The sequence below is a fragment of the Cetorhinus maximus genome, chromosome 25 (genome assembly GCF_964194155.1).
Source record: "Cetorhinus maximus chromosome 25, sCetMax3.hap1.1, whole genome shotgun sequence".
In the NCBI taxonomy this organism is placed as follows: Eukaryota; Metazoa; Chordata; class Chondrichthyes; order Lamniformes; family Cetorhinidae; genus Cetorhinus; species Cetorhinus maximus.
Genome location: NC_135903.1, coordinates 6,285,193 through 6,302,379, shown reverse-complemented (window position 1 = coordinate 6,302,379; position 17,187 = coordinate 6,285,193). Strand labels below are relative to the sequence as shown.

The following is a 17,187-nucleotide window of genomic DNA, read 5'->3' as shown; positions in this document are numbered from 1 at the left end:
CCAGACACTTGTTGACCACAAAATTCCAGGCTGATACTCCAATGCAGCACTGATGGAATGCTGCAGTGTCTGAGGTGCTGTCTTGTAGGGGGTGGTGGTGTGTGTCAGCTTCACCTCTGACTTCTGAGCGGTCCGAATCGCTCCCACTCCCTGAGTTCTAGACCTTGGACTTATTTGGGGGTTGTGACAAAGTGCAGCAGACAACTGGTTTTGGTGCAAGGAAAAAAACTGGGTTTATTGAAGTCACAAATGAACTTATAACATCAGGATTACACTGAGATTATTCAGACCTACAATGTACACTGAGTTAAGAATGGGGAACACACGGTATAACGAGGGAAAATCACGCTACTAATCCCCTTACCCTTGTCCCACCCCCAAAACCTAACTAAATTGAACTAGGAGAGGTCAGGGATCATGCCCACCAACCAGGGTTCCTTGATTGTTCAAAATCCGGCCAGGTGAGCCGGTTTCAGTTTTGGGGTACGCTCTGTGTCCTCTGGGGCCTGCCATCCCCACGTGGTCCTGGTCTGTGGAATCTGCGAAGGTTCTTCAGTTGGGTAGAGGGCGCGGTTGTGGGTGGTCGATCTTCGTGGAGGGCTGTGGTTGCGGCCTTGTCGTCTTTGGTTGAGCCTGCCACACCATGCCCCTCGCCGTGACGTTGCCTGCAGGCCTGCAAACCTCCAGATCTCCTTCCTCAGCTTGGCTCAGCTACCTGGTTTCTCTGCTTAAACTCCGCTTCAACCGCTCCAAAACTGCTCACCCTCCTGTCTCAGCTTCACCTTTGTAACTGGTGGCCTGGTTATACTGTTTTTTCGAATATCTTTTCCGAATCCAAATCAAGGTTAGTTCTTTGTCTGAATTTGGTGGGCTTCTCCAGGTGATTGTTGTCTCGTTGTTTTTAATGGGCTCGCATGATGTTTATCATTGTCTTCCTGCCCCCATAACTAGTCTTGAACTGCCAGCCATTGTATATGTGGAGTATTGATAGGTTCGCATAATTGCATTGATTGCTGCCTTCCTGCCTTAGTACTTAGTAGTGATTATTTATGCAAGATTTTGATGGGCTTTGGTTTTGTGTAAGATGAAGTCTTTCTCTGGGTTGATTGTTTTAAAGGGAAGAATGCGTATTCTGTCTCCTCTCGTTGTCTGGTTGCAGGCAATAATCCACACTGCACTCAACAAGCCCGGGCATGTCCAGTCCCAGGCCTTCATGGGCCTAGCCTCCTGTCTGCAGGGTTCTACACTTAACTCAGCAGTTGGGTCCTCTGCCATAGAAGTCCAAAAGTCATATCCTTGTTGATGATATGAAAAATGTGGGAATTTTGAGAACCCTTCAGTCTTTCAGGGGAGATTCAAACTGAAGCCCTATCTTCCCTCTCTCAGGTTGAGCTAAAAGATCCAATGGCACAACCTGAAGAAGAGCAGGTGAGTTCGCCCTGGTGTCCAGCCTAATATTCATCTCTCAACCACATCAGTGAAGGCGACAGGTTATCTGGTCATCATCACATTGGGTTTGTAGGAGCTTGCTGTGTGCAAATTGGTGCCCTGCACTTCAAAAAGAGATTAATTGGCTGTAAAGTGCTTTTGGGTGGCCTGATGTTGTGAAAGGCACTGCATAAAAAGACATCTTTCATTTTAGCCTCATGTTCTTAGGTTGCCCGTGTCAACAGATCTTGGTGTCTTGATTCAGCCCTGATGCTAACGTGCAGAGAACGACTATTTCAAACCATCAGGCCGGTAAAGTACAAACAACCAACCACAGGTATCGGACCCCTTATCCAGCATCCCAAAGCCCGGAAGGACCCGAAAACCGGGTCCCACCCTGGAAACAATGCCCATCATATCTGGGTCATGGCGCATTGATCCTCTGCTCTTTGGGTCCAAGATTAAGGTCAGGACACCAGTGCTAACTACCATGTACATCTGGCCGGATCCTGTTAAACTGCAAAGTTTCTTGCCCACGTGGTAGGATATTCAACCCCCACCCCACCACCAACCCCACCACCACCACACCCCCCACTCCACCCACCTAGGACCCAAAATCCAGAAAATCCCAAATCTGGAACACGCTCAGTCCCAACTATCCCAGGTGCGAGGCCCAGTACCTGTAGGGAGTAAGAAATATAGGCTCAAATAGGCCTGAGTTGTCAAGTGCTCCAGAGCTGGATTGCCCTCTGGCTACAGTTTAGGCAAGATTAGCCCAGGCCCAAAATTGAAAAATAGCTGCCTACATGAGGGCAATGGAAGGTTCTAGATGCGCCTGAAACTCTACCCCCACAACAAGAGTTACAGTTTTCAGGTGAGATGGATCCCAACAGAAGAGGGAACTAAATTGATGAGAACAGATTTTTTAAAAAAAGATATAAAAATAAATAACTTCCGTACAAGTGTTCTAAAATAGAAGGAAGAAATATAAAGAAATAAAGCTCCTGAACTCAGTTGGGAATTAATTAAAACAATGCCGCGCAGTTGCTTGCTCTTCTCGAAGGCTTAAAGTCAATGACCTGAAGCTATTTCTACTTGTCGAAGAAAGCTATATATAAATAGAATTATTTGTATGTGTTTCACTGGTTGGGAATGAGCACAGATCCCAGTGGAATCCTTGAGGAAAACGAGAATTATTATTCCTCATTAGGAGAGAGATTGTTCGAATCCATTGGCAGTGATTGGCTGGCGTCCTTAGCAGTAATGAGTCCATGTACCCAGAACGAGTTCAGTCATTACGTCTGTTTAATTAAATTCAGTTGCTAACATGTACACCGGGACTGTAGTTGTCTCTCCGTGTTCATGTAAAGACACACAGGGGCACTTGCTGTAACCATGGCAACGGCAAAGGATGGTGATTTTACCCTGAAACTTCCTGCTAAAACATCAGAATCTCAATCAATTTTTAATAGGTGGACAGAACGCGGCGAGGAAGAGAACAAATAAGTCGGCCATTTGTACAGATAGAGAACCAAAGCCTATATTTTTATATTCGTTCACGAGTGCGGGCATCGCTGCTAGGCAAGCATTTATTGCCTATCCCTAATTGCCCTTGAGAAGGTGATGGTGAGCTGCCTTCTTGAACCGCTGCAGTCCATGTGGTGTAGGTACACCCACAGTGCTGTTAGGGAGGGAGTTCCAGGATTTTGACCCAGCAAGAATGAAAGAATGACGATATATTTCCAAGTCAGGATGGTGTGTGGCTTGGAGGGGAACTTGCAGGTGATGGTGTTCCCATGTGTCTGCTGTCCTTGTCCTTCTAGGTGGTAGAGGTCGCATGTTTGGAAGGTGCTGTTGAAGGAGCCTTGGTGAGTTGGTGCAGTGCATCTTGTAGATGGTACACACTGCTGCTACTGCGCATTAGTGGTGGAGGGAGTGAATGTTTATTATGGTGGATGGGGTGTCAATCAAATGGGCTGCTTTGTCCTGGGTGATGTCAAGCTTCTTAAGTGTTTTTGGACCTGCACTTACCCAGGCAAGTGGGGAGTATTCCAGCACGCTCCTGACATGCCTTGTAGATGGCAGACAGGCTTTGGGGAATCAGGAGGTGAGTTACCGGCCCCAGAATTCACAGCCTTTAACCTGGTCTTGTAGCCACAGTATTTATATGGCTAGTCCAGTTCAGTTTCTAGACAATGGTAACCCCAGAATGTTGATAGTGGGCGATTGAGCGATGGTAATGCCATTGAGTGTCAAGGGGAAGTGTTAGATTCTCTCTTGTTGGAGATGGTCATTGCCAGTCACTTATGTAGTGCGAATGTAATTTGCCACTCAGCAGCCTAAGCCTGGATATTGTCCAGGTCTTGCTGCATATGGACATGGACTGCTTCAGTATCTAAGGAGTCATGAATGTTGCTACACATTTAAAGTTCAAGTGCTGCCAGGTTCATTCCTTGTTTCCTACTGAGTTCAGCTGGAGGAGATACAATTGATCTCTCCTCCCCCTAAGGTGAGCGGGAGGCAATCAGCTAGCATTTCTGCATCTGATCCCCATCCAGTGAAGGTGCCCATGTGACCACTCAAGGTGAGGTTGCATGCTGGTATGAGTGTGATGCCTCCTGTGGTTGAATGCCAGCCAGGATCATTCATACACAATGGTCACTTGAGCAAAGTAAAGAAGGAGTGGTGCCCCTGTAAAGCTATTGAGCAGTACAAGTCAGTGCCTTTATGGACAGGGAGGGTGGGGAACGGGGAGGTGGGTGGGGAAGGCGATACAGGGAGGGAAAGCCAAAGAAGAGAAAATGAAGAATAAAAGAAAATGAAAATAAAAAGAGTAAGAAGGAAGAAATTAAATAATATTAACCAAAGAATGGAATTTGCTACCACAAGGAATAGTTGAGGACAGCAGTAGTAAAGCATTTAAGGGTAAACTCATGAGAGTGAAACAAATAGAAAGGTATGCTCATAGGGTGAGATGAAGAGGGGTTGGGGGAGGCTCTTGTGGAGCAGAAACGCCAGCATGGACTAGTTGAGCTAAATGGCCTATTTCTGTCCTGCACATTTTATGTTTGAAATGATATAGCTTCACAGTGTTGGTCTTGTACCTCAAAACTCAATTTGCTGTCATCTGTTAAAGTTGAAAAATGCATATCTGCATAATGAACTTACATTTATATAGCGCTTTACACACCCTCAGGACATCCCAAAGTACTTTTGAAGTGCAGGCAAATGTAACATCCAACATGCACAAAGCATGATCCCACAAACTGGGATGTAATATATGACCAGGTTATCTGCTTTTGGCAATGCTGGTTAGTTGTTGACCAGGACACCAGGAGATCACTCTGCTCCTCTTGGTGAATTGTGCTATGGGATCTTTATCATCTACCCGAGAGGGCAGATGGGGCTTTGGCTTAATCTCATCCAAAAGACGTCAGCTCCGACAGTGAAGCACTCACTCAGTACATTGTGATCTGATGCCACTAGCACGATGCTCAATGGAAATAAAATCGTAGAATCCATAGAATGATACGGCATAAACGAAGGCCATTTGGACCATCATACTTGTGCTGGCTTGTGGAAAGAGATCTCCAAATAGTCCCACTGACCTGCTCCACCCCCACAGCCCTGCGATTGTTTTCAGTTTCAAGTATTTATCCAACTGCCTATTGAAAGTTACTATTGAATTTGCTTCCACCAGCCTTAAAGGCAGTGCATTCCCAATCACTGGATAAAAACAGTTCTCCTATCTCACCTCTGGCTCTTTTGCAAATTGTCTCAAATCCTCGATTAAAGACCCTCCTGCCAGTGGAAATAATTTCTCCTTATCATCCACCGAAACCCTTACTGATTTTGAACACCTCTATCAAATCTCCTCTTAGCATTTCTTGCTCAAGTGAGAACACAGCCGAAGTTCCCCGTCCCTGGTATAATGCTGGTAAACTTCCCCTGCACCCTCCCCAAGGCCTTGACATCCTTTCTGAAGCTTGGTGCCTGGAATTGAATCAATCCTCCAGGGCGTTGAAGTTGTTACTGAACGTCTGAGGTTGAGAGTTCCAGCTGTAGCTGGATAAGATTGTATCTACACTTTTCGAGCGGAACTTACCATTGAACCTCACTCTGTTGTACTTGCTGATGTTTGTAATATAAACATAGTCTCAAGCCACCATGTTTTCTAAACAGTGTGTGTGACGTGGAGACAGGGGGCTGATAAAAGACAGGGGAAGGGACTGTAAGCAATGGCTCTTATCACAACTAAAGGCAAATCACAACAGACAACATTACTGAAGGGTCTCAGCGATCTACCAACAGGACCAGGCTATGTCACCCATACAGAGATCAGCAATCCTGCAGATACGAATATGTTTTTCAGCTATAGTTTAATGTTGAATTTATATTACAGAATGGCATCAATGGATATGGTTCTGGAGTAGCCTTGGCTCTATTTAGTTTGCACTGCATGTTGGTCTAGCTGACAGATAAACTACCGATGTACGTGCAACTATTTGACAGCTTGGAATTGCAACCCCAGTCCTGGCTACTGGATCTTGCCCAGTGTCATAGAATCATACAGTCATTATGGCACAGAAGGAGGCCATTCAGTCCATCGGGTCCATGTCAGCTCCATGTAGTGCAAACCAATCAGCTGCCAAAGCCCTGCAATTTAGTTCCCTCATGGTCCCATCCAATTTCCTTTTGAAATCGTTAATTGTCTCTGCTTCCATCACCCATGTTAGCTGTGGCTCAGTTGGTAACACACTTTCCCCTGAGTTAGGAGGTTGTAAGTTCAAGTCCCACTCCAGAGGCTTGAACACAAAAAGCTGTGCTGACACTCTGGTGCCATGTTAATGGAGTGCTGCACAGTTGGAGGTGCAATCTTTTGGACATGAAGTTTAACCTCTCAGATGGGCATAAAGGATCTCGTGGCACTATTTTGAAGAAGAGCAGGAAAGTTCTCTTTAGTATCTTGGTCAATATTTATCACTCAGTCAACATCTAAGCAGACTAACAGGTCATCAGTTTGATGATTGTGGGAGCTTGCTGTGCACAAATTGGCTGCTGCGTTTTTTACATTACAACAATGTACTTTGTTGATGGTAAAGCATTTTGAGGTGTCCTGAGATCATGAAAGGTGCTATAGAAATGCAAGTTCTCTTTCTTTACCTTCACAAAGTCACATTTTACAAATTAATATTGAATAACCAAAATTGAACTTCTTTCAATGGTTGGTGAGTAAATCTTGCTTGGTTCACTTTTTTTTGAATAGCCTTGTTCTCTATACAAGAAAGTGTCGATGGTGTTGTCATGATGAGGCATACAGATCAAGAAGTTCTCTGATACATTCCCTCATCCATGTTGTCAACTGGTCTTAGACATTTGGGCTATGGTTGGTTTGGATTCCTGCTCCTGGTCAGTACGCAGTGACCTCCGACCTGAAATGTCCAAGTTGCATAAAAGACTGGGTTAGGCTTCGATGGCCTCCATGGGTCAAATGTCCTGAGAAGAGTCAACCTCCAGGCTCACACAGGAGAAACAGACAATTGGGTGACCATAGGACAACAGTCAGCACCTTCAAGAGAGGGAATTCTCTAACAAAGGAGCTGAAATTGCAGCCTGCGCATTTCCAACTCTCAAATTTCCAGCTGTGAGAACATTCCTGTCTTTTGCATTACTTTCTACGTGTATCTGAAACACATAGCAATTCCCAGTTTAGGGACAGAGCTGTTTAATACTTAGAACCTGATATCTATTGTTTGGATATAAATACCTTATGTTTACCCTTGAGCACAATCATGCAGAACATACCTATTCCACAGGATAGATCCTGTATTTAATAGATCATTGTAGTAGCTCCCAGGGTAAGTAATTTCTCTCAAGAATTAACTCTTCTGTGCATGTCAGCATACGCCAAGTCCATCTTTCTAATACAGAGTTCCTGTGTCTTGTATGCCTTATTCAGCAAGAAAGCAGTGTAGTAGCAGCATTAATTCATTACTGAATAATAATTAATGATCACCATTTTGAATGCACAACTCATTATCGTTTTTCTCTTCAATAGTCCCTCTCCCCTTGGAGGTTCTGGAACATTCTGAGATAAAGTGCTCACTGACTTCCCAAGCAACCATTCTCTGCCTATGAGTGCGGACGTGAATGTTAGCTAGCTATTTGGCCAAGGTAATGTATCACAGAATCACAGAGTTGTTACAGTGCAGGAGGAGGCCATTTGGCCCATTGTGTCTGCACTGGCTCCCTGAATCAGTATTATGACACAGTGCCATTCTCCTGCCTTTTCCCCATAACCCTGTACATTGTTTCTATTTAAATAATAATCTAATGCCCTCTTGAATGCCTCGATTGAACCTGCCTCCACCACATTTCCAGGCAGTGCATTCCAGACCCGAACCACTCGCTGCGTGAAAAAGTTTTTTCTCACATCATGTTTGCTTCTTTTGCAAGTCACTTTAAATCTGTGCCCTCTTGTTCTCGATCCTTTTACGGATGGGAACAGTTTCTCCCTATCTACCCTGTCCAGCCCCATCATGGAAACATGAACATCTCCATCAAATCTCCTCTTAGCCTTCTCTCCAAGGAGAACAGTCCCAACTTCTCCAATCTATTTTCATAACTGAATTTTCACATCCCTGGAACCATTTTTGTAAGCCTCTTCTGCACAGTCTCTAATGCATTCACATCTTTCCTAAAGTGTGGTGCCCAGAACTGTACACAATACTCCAGCTGAGGACTAACTAGTGTCCTATACAAGTTGAGCATAACCTCCTTGCTTTTGTACTCTATGCCCCTATTAATAAAGCCCAGAATACTGTATGCTTTATTGACTGTGGTCTCCGCCTGTCCTGCCACCTCTAATGGCTTATGCACATATATAACCAGGTCCCTCTCCTCCTGCACACCCCTTAGAGTTATCGCTTATTTTATATTGCCTCTCCATGTTCTTCCTACCAAAATGAATCACCTCACACTGCTCCACATTGAACTTCATCTGCCACCTATCTGCCCACTTCACCAACTTGTCTATTTCCACTTGAAGTTCTACACTGTCCTCCTCACGGTTTGCAATGCTTCCAAGTTTTGTATCATCTGCAAGTTTTGAAATTGTCCCCTGCGCACCAAGATCTAGATCATTAATATATAATAGGAAAAGCAAGGGTCCCAATACCGACGCCTGGGGAACTCCACTACAAACATTCCTCCAGCACGAAAAATATCCATTGACCATTACTCTCTGCTTCCTATTTTTCAGCCAATTTTGTATCCACGTTGCTACTGTCCCTTTTATTCCATGAGCTATAACTTTTCTCACAAGTTTGTTGTGTGGCACTGTATTGAATGCCATTTGGAAGTACATATACACCATATCAGCAGCATTACCCTCATCAACCCTCTGTTATCTCTTCAAAAAACTCCAACAAATTAGTTAAACATGAATTTCCCTTTAGAAATCCATGCTGGCTCTCCCTAATCAACCCACATTTTTTCCATGTGACTATTAATTAGAATAATTGTTTCTAAAAGTTTCCCCACCACTGAAGTTAAACTGACTGGTCTGTAATTGCTGGGCTTATCCTTACAGCCTTTTTTGAACAAGGGTGTAATGTTTGCTATTCTCCAGTCCTCTGGCACCTCCCCTGAGTCTAGGGAAGACTGAAAGATTAGGGCCAGTGCCCTTGCAATTTCTACTCTCACTTCCTTCAATATCCTTGGATGTATTTCATCCGGTCCCGGTGCCTCGTCAACTTTAAGTACCGACAGTTTATCCAATACCTCCTCCTTATCAATTTTGAACCCTTCTAGTGACAAGGATTCCTCCTCTGTCACCATGACATGGGTAACATCTGCTTCCTTGGTAAAGACATGCAAAATATTCATTTCACACCTCAGCCATGCCCCCTGTCTCCATGTGTAAATCCCCCTTTAGGTCCCTAATCGGCTCAACTCCTCCTTTTCCCACCCTCTTACTATTTATATATCTACAGAAGACTTTGGGATTCCCTTATATGCTGATTGCCAGTCTTTTCTCATAATCCCTCTTCGCTTCTCTTATTTGCTTCTTCCCCTCTCCTCTGGACCTTCTGTATTAAGCTCGGTTCTCAATTGTATTTTCCTACCTGACAACTGTCATAAGCACACTTTGTTTCTTTATCTTAATTTCTATTTCCTTTTTCATTCAGGGAGCTCTGGATTTGTTTGCCTTACCTTTCCCTTTTGAGGGAATATACCTTGACTGTGCTCGAACCATTTCTTCTTTGAGGGTAGCCCATTGTTCAGCTACAGTTTTTCATGCCAACCTTTGGTTCCAATCTAAATGGCCCAGCTCCGTTCTGGCCCTGTTGAAGTCGTCTCTCCTCCAGTTAATTATTCTTACCCTGGATTGCCCATTGTCCTTTTCTACCATCATCCTAAACCTTATGATACAATGATCTCTGTCTCCTAAATGTTCCCCCACTGACACTTGATCTACCTGGCCCATCACATTTCCAAGAACCAGGACTAGCAGTGCCTCCTTTCATGGTGGACAGGACACATACTGCTGTAGAAAATTCTTCTGAACAAAATCTAGAACTTGCTTCTCTCTGCCCTTTACACTAACGTCATCCCAGTCTATATTCGGGTAATTAAAGTTCCCCATTATAGCTACTCTATAATATTTGCACCTCTCTGTAATTTCCCTGCAGATTTGTTCCTCTTTCTCCAGCACTGCAAAACTCTCCTTAACCAATACAGCCACCCACCACCCCTCCTTCTCTTCTTGCCCTATTTTTCCTGAACACCTTGTACCCAGGAATATTTATCACCCAGTCCTGCCCTTCCTTGAGCCAGGTCTCTCTTATTGCCACATTAATATATTTCCACAAGGCAATCCATGCCTGTAACTCCCCAATCTTATTTACTATACTCCATGCATTCACATACATGCAGTTTGGCCCTGATTTAGATTTCATTACTTTCTCCCTTACTCTGCCCATTAACTTATTATTCTCTATTCTAGTGCTAGCTGTCTCTCCCAGTATTTTATGTGCCTTGGTGTTAATCTCTAGTATTCTCTCCTGGTTCCCACACCCCTGCTGAGTTAGTTTAAAGCCTCCCCAACAGCATTAGCAAAACGCCCGGCAAGGAACTCCGTCCCGGCTCTGTTCAGGTGCAACCTGTCCGGCTTGTACAGGTGCCATCTTCCCCAGAGCCAGTCCCAGTGTCCCAGGAATCTAAAGCCCTCCCTCCAGCCACATATTCATCTTCCTTATCCTCCTATTTCTGTACTCACTTGCACGTTGCACTGGGGGTAATCCAGAGATTACTTCTTTTGAGATCCTGCTTGCTAATTTTCTACCGAGCTCCCTAAATTCTGTCTGCAAGACCACATCCTCCATCCTATCTTAGTCATATGGACCACAACCTCTGGCTGTTCACCCTCCCCCAGAAGAATGTCCTGCAGCCGCTCAGTGACATCCTTGACCCTGGCGCCAAGGGAGGCAACATACCATCCTGGGGTCACATCTACAGCCGCAGAAATGCCTGTCTGTTTCCCTAACTAACGAATCCCCTATCACTACTGTTCTTCCTTTCTTCTACCTCCCCTCCTGTACAGCTGAGGCACTCGTGATGCCACAAACCTGGCTCTGACTACACTCCTCTGAGGAACCAACACGTTCACTGGTATTCAAACAGAAGACCGATTTGTGAGCAGGACCCCAGGGGACTCCTGCACTACCTGCCTGGTTCTCTTGGACTGCCTGGCGGTCACCCATTCCTTTTCTGCCTCCATGCCCCTGACCTGCGGTGTGACCACCTCTCTGAATGTGTTTTCCACTGAGCTCTCAGCCTCACGAATGCACCACAGTGACTCCAGCCGCTGCTCAAGCTCCAAAACCTGGAGCTCAAGTTTCCACTGTGGCAGCACTTCCTGCGCATGTGGTCATCTAGATCACCAGTAGTGTCTACAACTTCCCACATATTACAGGACACGCATTCCACATGACTTTACTTCCCATAGGTTAACTTTATTTTATTTTGGTTTGCTTATATTACTTTATGTTACTGGCCCTGACTTCCCCTTATCCTGAATGTTACTTACTCAAATCCAAGTAGCCACTTCTTTAAAAATAACACGCTTTTCTAATTTACAGCAATTTAAAGACACTCCCTAATAGCAGTTTCTTACCAACCAATGAACTTACGGTTTTCTTGTGATGTCACTGTTTGAATTTTTTTCAAACTCAGCTCCGAAGGTGAAGTTTACACTGAAGTCCATTTCAGCTCATCTGCTTCTGTCCCTGACTTAGAATAAATCCTATGTATACCACGCCTCTTTCCCCCATGCACCAAATTCCCACATGAGCTCAATTTGCTACTCACTCAGCCTCCGTCTCACTCTGGCATAGTTGCCTGTCTCCTTGTGCGCTCCTTACTGACCGTCAACCCCAACCCTTCCCGCACCCACCCTCCTCACCAAACATAAATCTGTAAGCGCTTCCCAGCAGGAGTCACTGGCTATTGTTGGGAGTGGTGAGCCTGGTACCACAATGCAGGGGGTGAAATGGAAGTGTGAATCTGGGAAAACAGCTAAGTGCTATTCCGCCGGGCACCAATGGGTGCCAATTCCAAAGTGGACTTTGAGCTCCACATTTACAAACCGAGTCTGTCATAGGCAGCAGATCCCAAGGAGAACTACCAGGCAGGCAGACACATGTCATATTCCAGCTATTTACAATGTACACAACCAAAAGCCATAATGAAGCAGCCAGTATCATTAGGTACATCACAACAGAGTGACCACAGTGGACTTCTTTCCAAACAGTAATCCTTATGTGTTTAGAAGATTTCTTGTTTTTATTTCATTTTCCAGTTTCTATTTGACTAAAGCAATTGGTTCATTTCTTAGTTCGCTTCTTATTTAAAAAGGGTGCAAGGGATAGGCCAGAAAATTATAGACTGGTCAGTCTGACTTCGGTGGTGGGCAAATTATTGGAATCAATTCAGAGAGACAGGATAAACTGTCACTTAGAAAGGCAAGGATTGACCCGGGACTTTTGTTAGGGGAAGGTCGTGTCTAACTAAATTAATCGAAGTTTTTGAGGCAGTAACAAGGAGGATTGATGAGGGTAGTGCAGTGGATGTTGTCTACATTGATTTTAGTAAGGCATTTGACAAGGTCCCACATGGAAGAATAGTCAGAAAAGTGAGATCCAATGGGATACAGAAGAAGGTGGCAAGTTGGATCCAAAATTGTCTCAGCGCCAGGAAACAAAGGCTAATGGTCGATGGATGTTTTTGCGAATGGAAAGTGGTTTCCAGTGGTGTTCCACAGGGCTCAACGTTGGGGCCCTTGCTGTTTGTTGTATATATTAATGATTTAGACATAAATGTGGGAGGTATGATTGGGAAATTTGCAGGTGACACAAAAATTGGCCGTGTAGTTGATAGTGAAGAGCATAGCTGTTGTCTCCAGAATGATGTCAATGGTTTGGTTGAATGGGCATAAAAGTGGCAAATGGAATTCAATCTGGAAAAATGTGAGATAATGCTTTTGGGGAGGGAAAACAAAGCAAGGGAATATTCAATAAATGGGAAGCTTTTGAGAGAGGTTGAGGAAGTGAGAGACCTTGGAGCGCATGTCCACTGGCCCCTGAAGATGGCAGGACAGGTGAAAAATGTGGTCAAGAAAGCATATGGAATGCTTTCCTTTATTGGCCGAGGTATTGAATACAAGAACAGGGATGTAATGATGGAGCTGTATAAAATGCTGGTTAGGCCACAGCTGGTCATCACGTTACAGGAAGGACATAATTGCTCTGGAGAGAGTACAGAGGAGATTTACTAGAATGTTGTCAGGGCTTGAAAATTGCAGCTATGAGGAGAGATTGGATAGGCTGGGGTTGTTTTCCTTATAACAGAGGAGGCTGAGGGGTGACCTAATTGAGGTGTACAAAATTATGAGGGGCCTAGATAGGGTAGACAGTAAAGTCTTGTTTCCCCAAACTGAGGGGTCAATTACCAGGGGGCATAGATTTAAGGTGATTGATAGAAGGATTAGAGGGGACATGAGGAAAACTTTTTCACCCAGAGGGTGGTGGGCATCTGGAATTCACTGCCTAAGTTGATGGTTGAGGCTGAAACACTCAACTCACTTAAAAGGTACCTGGATCTGGATCTGAAGCGCTGTAACCTGCAAGGCTACAGTCCAGGTGCTGGAAAGTGGGATTAAATTGAGTGGCTAGTTTCTTTTTTCTCTCTTTCTTGGTCAGCACAAACATGATGGACTGAATGGCCTCTTTCTGCGCCATAACTTTTCTATGGTTCTAGTGGGACTTTATGGGGAGGAGTGGGGGCAAGGTGAGAGACTTATGAAAACGAATAAATAGCACTTGCAAAGCTCGTCCTGAAGGTCTGCGGTATTCACCGGACATTTTCTGGAAACAAAGTTCCCAGCTGGAGTTTTGTGTCCAATTCTGGGCACAATACGATAGGGATGGATGTCAATGCCTTGGATGGGTGCAGAGGAGATTTACCCAAATCCCAGGGACGATGGATTTTATTTACATGGAGAGACGACAGAAGTTGGGATTGTTCTGCTTGGAGCAGAGCAAAAAGAACAACATCTAGCATTTATGTCCCAAGGTGCTTCATAAGAGCCACATAAGGAGCTATCAGGGCCTTTGACCAAAAGTCTTCTCAAAGAGAGGAGGAAATAAAGGTGGAGACGTTTACAGAAGGAATGTCAGAGATTAGGTCCTGGATGCTGAAGGCACAGCCGGCAATGGTTGAGCGATTGGAATCAGAGATCTGCAAGATGCCAGAATTAGAAAGGCATGGATTTCCTGGAGAATTGTCGGGTTGGAGGAGGCTTTAGCTTCAGGGACAGGCGAGGCCATGGAGCGAATTGAAAACAAGGATGAGAATTTTAAAACTGAGGCATTGCTTAGCTTGGAGGGAAGCAGGGCTGGTCAGCGAACACAATAGTGATGGGTTAACAATAATTGGTGCTGGTTAGAATTCAAGCAGCAATGCTTTGGATGAAGTTAAGTGATTGGATAAGACAAGGTTCCACAGGTGCCTGGACCCACTGATACTCACTCAAGTATATCATTATTTATGTCCAGCTGACTTCCAACACGCTGTCCCACCAAGTGGGGCATCGTGGCTAATCCTATCCTCACCTGCATGTCAACATAGATGGAATATTCCACTGGGATAATGATCAGGAGCGTGAATGTTCACTAATATTTGAGCCAATTGCTGTAATCCCAGTTGCCACGCTGAAATGAGCTACCCCAAGGACAGGCTGGGAATCAAACCCAGATCCCTCTGCACTGCGTAGCTCAGTATTACACCATGCATTGCACTCTTCACCCACTAAGGCAACCAGAAAGCATTAGAACAACAACAACATGCAATTATATAGCACCATTAATATAGCAAAACATCCCAAGGGTCTTCACAGGAGTGAAGTTCAAAGTTTGAGCCAAGCCACAAAACAAGAGATTAAGCCAGGTGTCCAAAAGCCTGGTCTGATGCCTTGGTTTAACATCCCAGTCTAAAGGTGGCACCTCTGACAGTGCAGCATTCCCTCGGTATTGCACTGGAGTGTTAGTTTATATGCTCAGAGCTTAGAGGGGATCCTAAGCCTTCCGGCACGGTTTCAAAAGTGTGATCACTGCTTCACAATGGGAGGAGAAGGGGTTTTAGGAGGAGATCTGTGTAGCAAAGTCTCTGTTAGAAATGATGAGATGGAGGCAATATGGATCCAAAAGGACAGTAGATCTCTCAACTCGAAATGAGTGACTAATAAGAATTCTTTCTTCCACTATTTTAATGGATGCATTAACCAATTGATTTTAAACAGATCAGCTGCCCTGTGCAAACAGCAGGCAGTACATCAAACAAAGGAGTTGAGTGTTTTTTCTGCCAATATAGCCAGCAATAGTTTGTAAACTCATGAAATAAACTGGGACAAAATGAACAGAAAATCAAAAGAAGGTTCAGGGCATCAAGAATGTATACTCCTTTGTAAAATCCTGCACCAAAACTTTCTTGTTTTTGGTACAAGTCAAACTGCTGCAGCAATGTTTTGGGCCAGCGGCCAGGTTTTCTGAGGGCGTGGACCTGATCACTCACCTGAAATGGTGTTTAATGCAATGCCTGAGGGGATTGTTTCTGCTCTATTTGCATGTAAACTGCTGGGTAGAACTTTCCACCCATTCCCCTCCCGCTGCAAGGTACTGCTTGCAGAATATAAGGACAGGCGTGCAGGTTCCAGCTCCCTCCGACACCCAGCAAACTTCTGCTTACCCTTGAAACTTTTCCAACCTGGAAATTCATAGAAATAACATGTTGTACTGGCACAACCAGACAGAGCACTACTGGCCAGCTCAAACAGAACACTACCACCAGTATGTCACTGCTAATGGAGGACGGTGAGTAAGAACCTCGCTTAACATTATTCCAGTACAGTGAGGGCTATTTTGAGCTCTAAACAAAAATAAACTGCGTGCTTTGATTGTTCCTTTGAATAGCATTGTAAGTGCATGCTTTAATTCCCAAGGGAAAGTTTACCAATCTGTGTGTCCGCTGTGGTTTAGTGGTTGCCCTCTCTGACTCAGAAGGTTGTGGGTTCATGTCATATTGAGGCTGACACTCCAGTGCAGTACTGAGGGAGGGCTGCACTGTCAGAGTTGCCAACTTTTTAATGAAATATTAAACGAAGGCTCCATCTGTCCCCTCAGGTGGATGTAAACGATCCCATGTCATTGTGTTCAAAAAGATTTGGTGCCCAGGCCAATATTTATCCCTCAATCAATATCAGAAAAACAGATTATCTGGTCATTATCTCATTGCTGTTTGTGGGACCTTGCCATGTGCAAAATAGCTTCCGCATTCCCTGCTTTACAACAATGACTGTGCTTCAAAAATATTTCATTGAATGTAAAGTGCTTTGGGACAACTGGTGGTTATGAAAGGTGCTATATAAATGCAAGTCTTTCTTTTTATTGTGGGATTACAAATTACTGCAGGTAACAGCAAGAGATGACCACAGTAGATTTGTTGGAATGCTATTTACTTTGCAAATTAAAGTCTAAGTGCGTCCGTTTGCTTCTGGGTCAAAAGGCTGTTGGTTCAAACCTCCCTCCCTTGTGCCTCCATTGGGATTTGGGTTACATATACTAATCTGACATTGCAGTGCAGGAGCGAGTGAGTGCTGCACATGGAGGTGTCGGTGTGGTGCAGGTAAATGCTAAAGTCCGATTAGGCCACGCCTGAAGTACTGTGAGCAGTTCCAGGTACCACCTTAGGAAGGATATATTGGCCTTGGATGGAGAGAGGTGTAGATTTACTAGAATGACGCCTGTGCTCCATGGGTCACGTTGTAAGGAGAAATTAAACAAGCTGGGGTCACATTCCCTGGAATTTATAACGTCGTTAAAATGTTCAAGATTTTAAGGGAACAAACAGGATAGATTGGGAGAAATTATTTCCCCTGGTTGGGGAAGTCTGAGACTCGGTGCATGGTCTAATACTTAGAGCTGGACCCTTCAGGAGTGAAATGAGGAAACACTTCTTGCAAAGGGCAGGAGAAGATTGGAATTCTTTCCACAAACAGCAATTGATATTAGAGCAAATGTTCATTTTAAAACTGAGATCGACAGATTGTTGTTAGCCAGAGGTAAGGGTTTTGGGGCAAAGGCAGGTAGATGGAGTTAGGTCACACGTCAGCCATGATCTTATTGAGCAAGCTCGTGGGGATAA

The 17,187-nt window shown here is 44.6% G+C and overlaps 2 protein-coding genes across 5 annotated transcripts in view; both read left to right on the top strand.

Annotated features, from left to right (window-relative positions):
• The window catches only part of LOC144667837 (alpha-2,8-sialyltransferase 8F-like), a 1,155,130-nt gene that overhangs the window by 498,899 nt on the left and 639,044 nt on the right, over window positions 1–17,187 (top strand). The gene's annotated exons all lie outside the window — the stretch shown is intronic.
• Window positions 15,642–17,187, top strand: part of LOC144667722 (transcription factor CP2-like protein 1) — a 45,238-nt gene continuing 43,692 nt past the window's right edge. The window contains exon 1 of the mRNA XM_078529175.1: window positions 15,642–15,857. Coding sequence (XP_078385301.1) covers window positions 15,772–15,857 — 86 coding nt within the window. The 5' untranslated portion in view covers window positions 15,642–15,771. The remainder of the gene's footprint in view (window positions 15,858–17,187) is intronic.